Raw genomic sequence first — 1,046 nt, 5'->3', positions numbered from 1 at the left:
GACGAGGAGGAGGAGGATAACCCGAACTCAAGCCATACAGGGTTGGAAGAAAAAGGTTCAATACAAGTGACAGCACACATGTGCTGATGTCTAGCTTCACGATCATTCTCATCTCAGTTTTCATGCTCGAGATCACGTTGTTGGTTTCATTAAGACATCAAGAAAGTAAAATTACAATTGTCTCATCGCAGCACCTCCCCTCCTCCCTCCTCTCCTCCCCCCCCACCTCTTCGCATCCATCCTCTCCCTTCTCCTCTCCGGCACAACATAACATGCTATGCCTCCCTTCACCTGTACGGCTTGAACGTCACCTCCTCCCACACGCTGGAAGTTCTCAGAACAAAGAACATCTCCATGATCAGGTCGGGGAAGCGGCTGGTCCAGTAGGAGAGGAAGCCGTCGGGGACTGGCCCCACGGTCTGCTGGAGGGGAGGGGGTAGGTCGTGATAGTGGCTCTTCTTGTTCCTGATAGCTCGCAGGAGGTCTTTGACGCTGTCGAACTTGTACCTGCCGCGCTGTCAGGGAGAGTCTGGGAGAGGAGAGGAGAGGAGAGGAGAGGAGAGGAGAGGAGACAGAGGAGGGAGAAGAGGGAGAGGAGGGAGCCGAGACGAGACGAGACGAGACGAGACGAGACGAGACGAGACGAGACGAGACGAGACGAGACGAGGGAGGGGAAAAGGGGGGGGCGGGAGGAGGAACGGCAATAGGAGGAGACAAGGAGGAAGGGCAGGGCAGTTGACCTTCTCCTCCCCCGAGGTCGGTGATGAGGTCCACATGCAGATATTTCTCCCATGTAGGATGAAAGATCCTCGGGCTGCAGCCTTCGATCTCCTGCACTATCTGCGCTTCTGCTCCTTCATGCTCGATCCTGTCGCTGACGTCCAACAGGAACTGAAGCCTACGAAGTCGAGTGACGAGATGAAAGAGAGGAAGGGAGGGAGGGGAGAGGGGGAGAGGGAGAGGAGGAGAGAGGAGAGGAGAGGAGAGAGGAGAGAGGAGAGAGGAGAGAGGAGAGAGGAGAGAGGAGGAGGAGAGAGGAGAGAGGA

The 1,046-nt window shown here is 56.2% G+C and overlaps 1 protein-coding gene across 1 annotated transcript in view; it reads right to left on the bottom strand.

Annotated features, from left to right (window-relative positions):
- Positions 1-287: 287 nt before the first annotated feature.
- GUITHDRAFT_83647 (hypothetical protein) overlaps positions 288-1,046 on the bottom strand; it is a gene marked incomplete at both ends in the record, with an annotated part of 2,361 nt that continues 1,602 nt past the window's right edge. Inside the window, 2 exons of the mRNA XM_005817747.1 lie at positions 288-492; positions 716-898. Coding sequence (XP_005817804.1) covers positions 288-492; positions 716-898 — 388 coding nt within the window. The remainder of the gene's footprint in view (positions 493-715; positions 899-1,046) is intronic.

The sequence above is a fragment of the Guillardia theta genome (genome assembly GCF_000315625.1).
Source record: "Guillardia theta CCMP2712 unplaced genomic scaffold GUITHscaffold_605, whole genome shotgun sequence".
Taxonomy (NCBI): Eukaryota; class Cryptophyceae; order Pyrenomonadales; family Geminigeraceae; genus Guillardia; species Guillardia theta.
The sequence above is the reverse complement of the archived record's forward strand: the minus strand, read 5'-3'. Positions and strand labels throughout refer to the sequence as shown.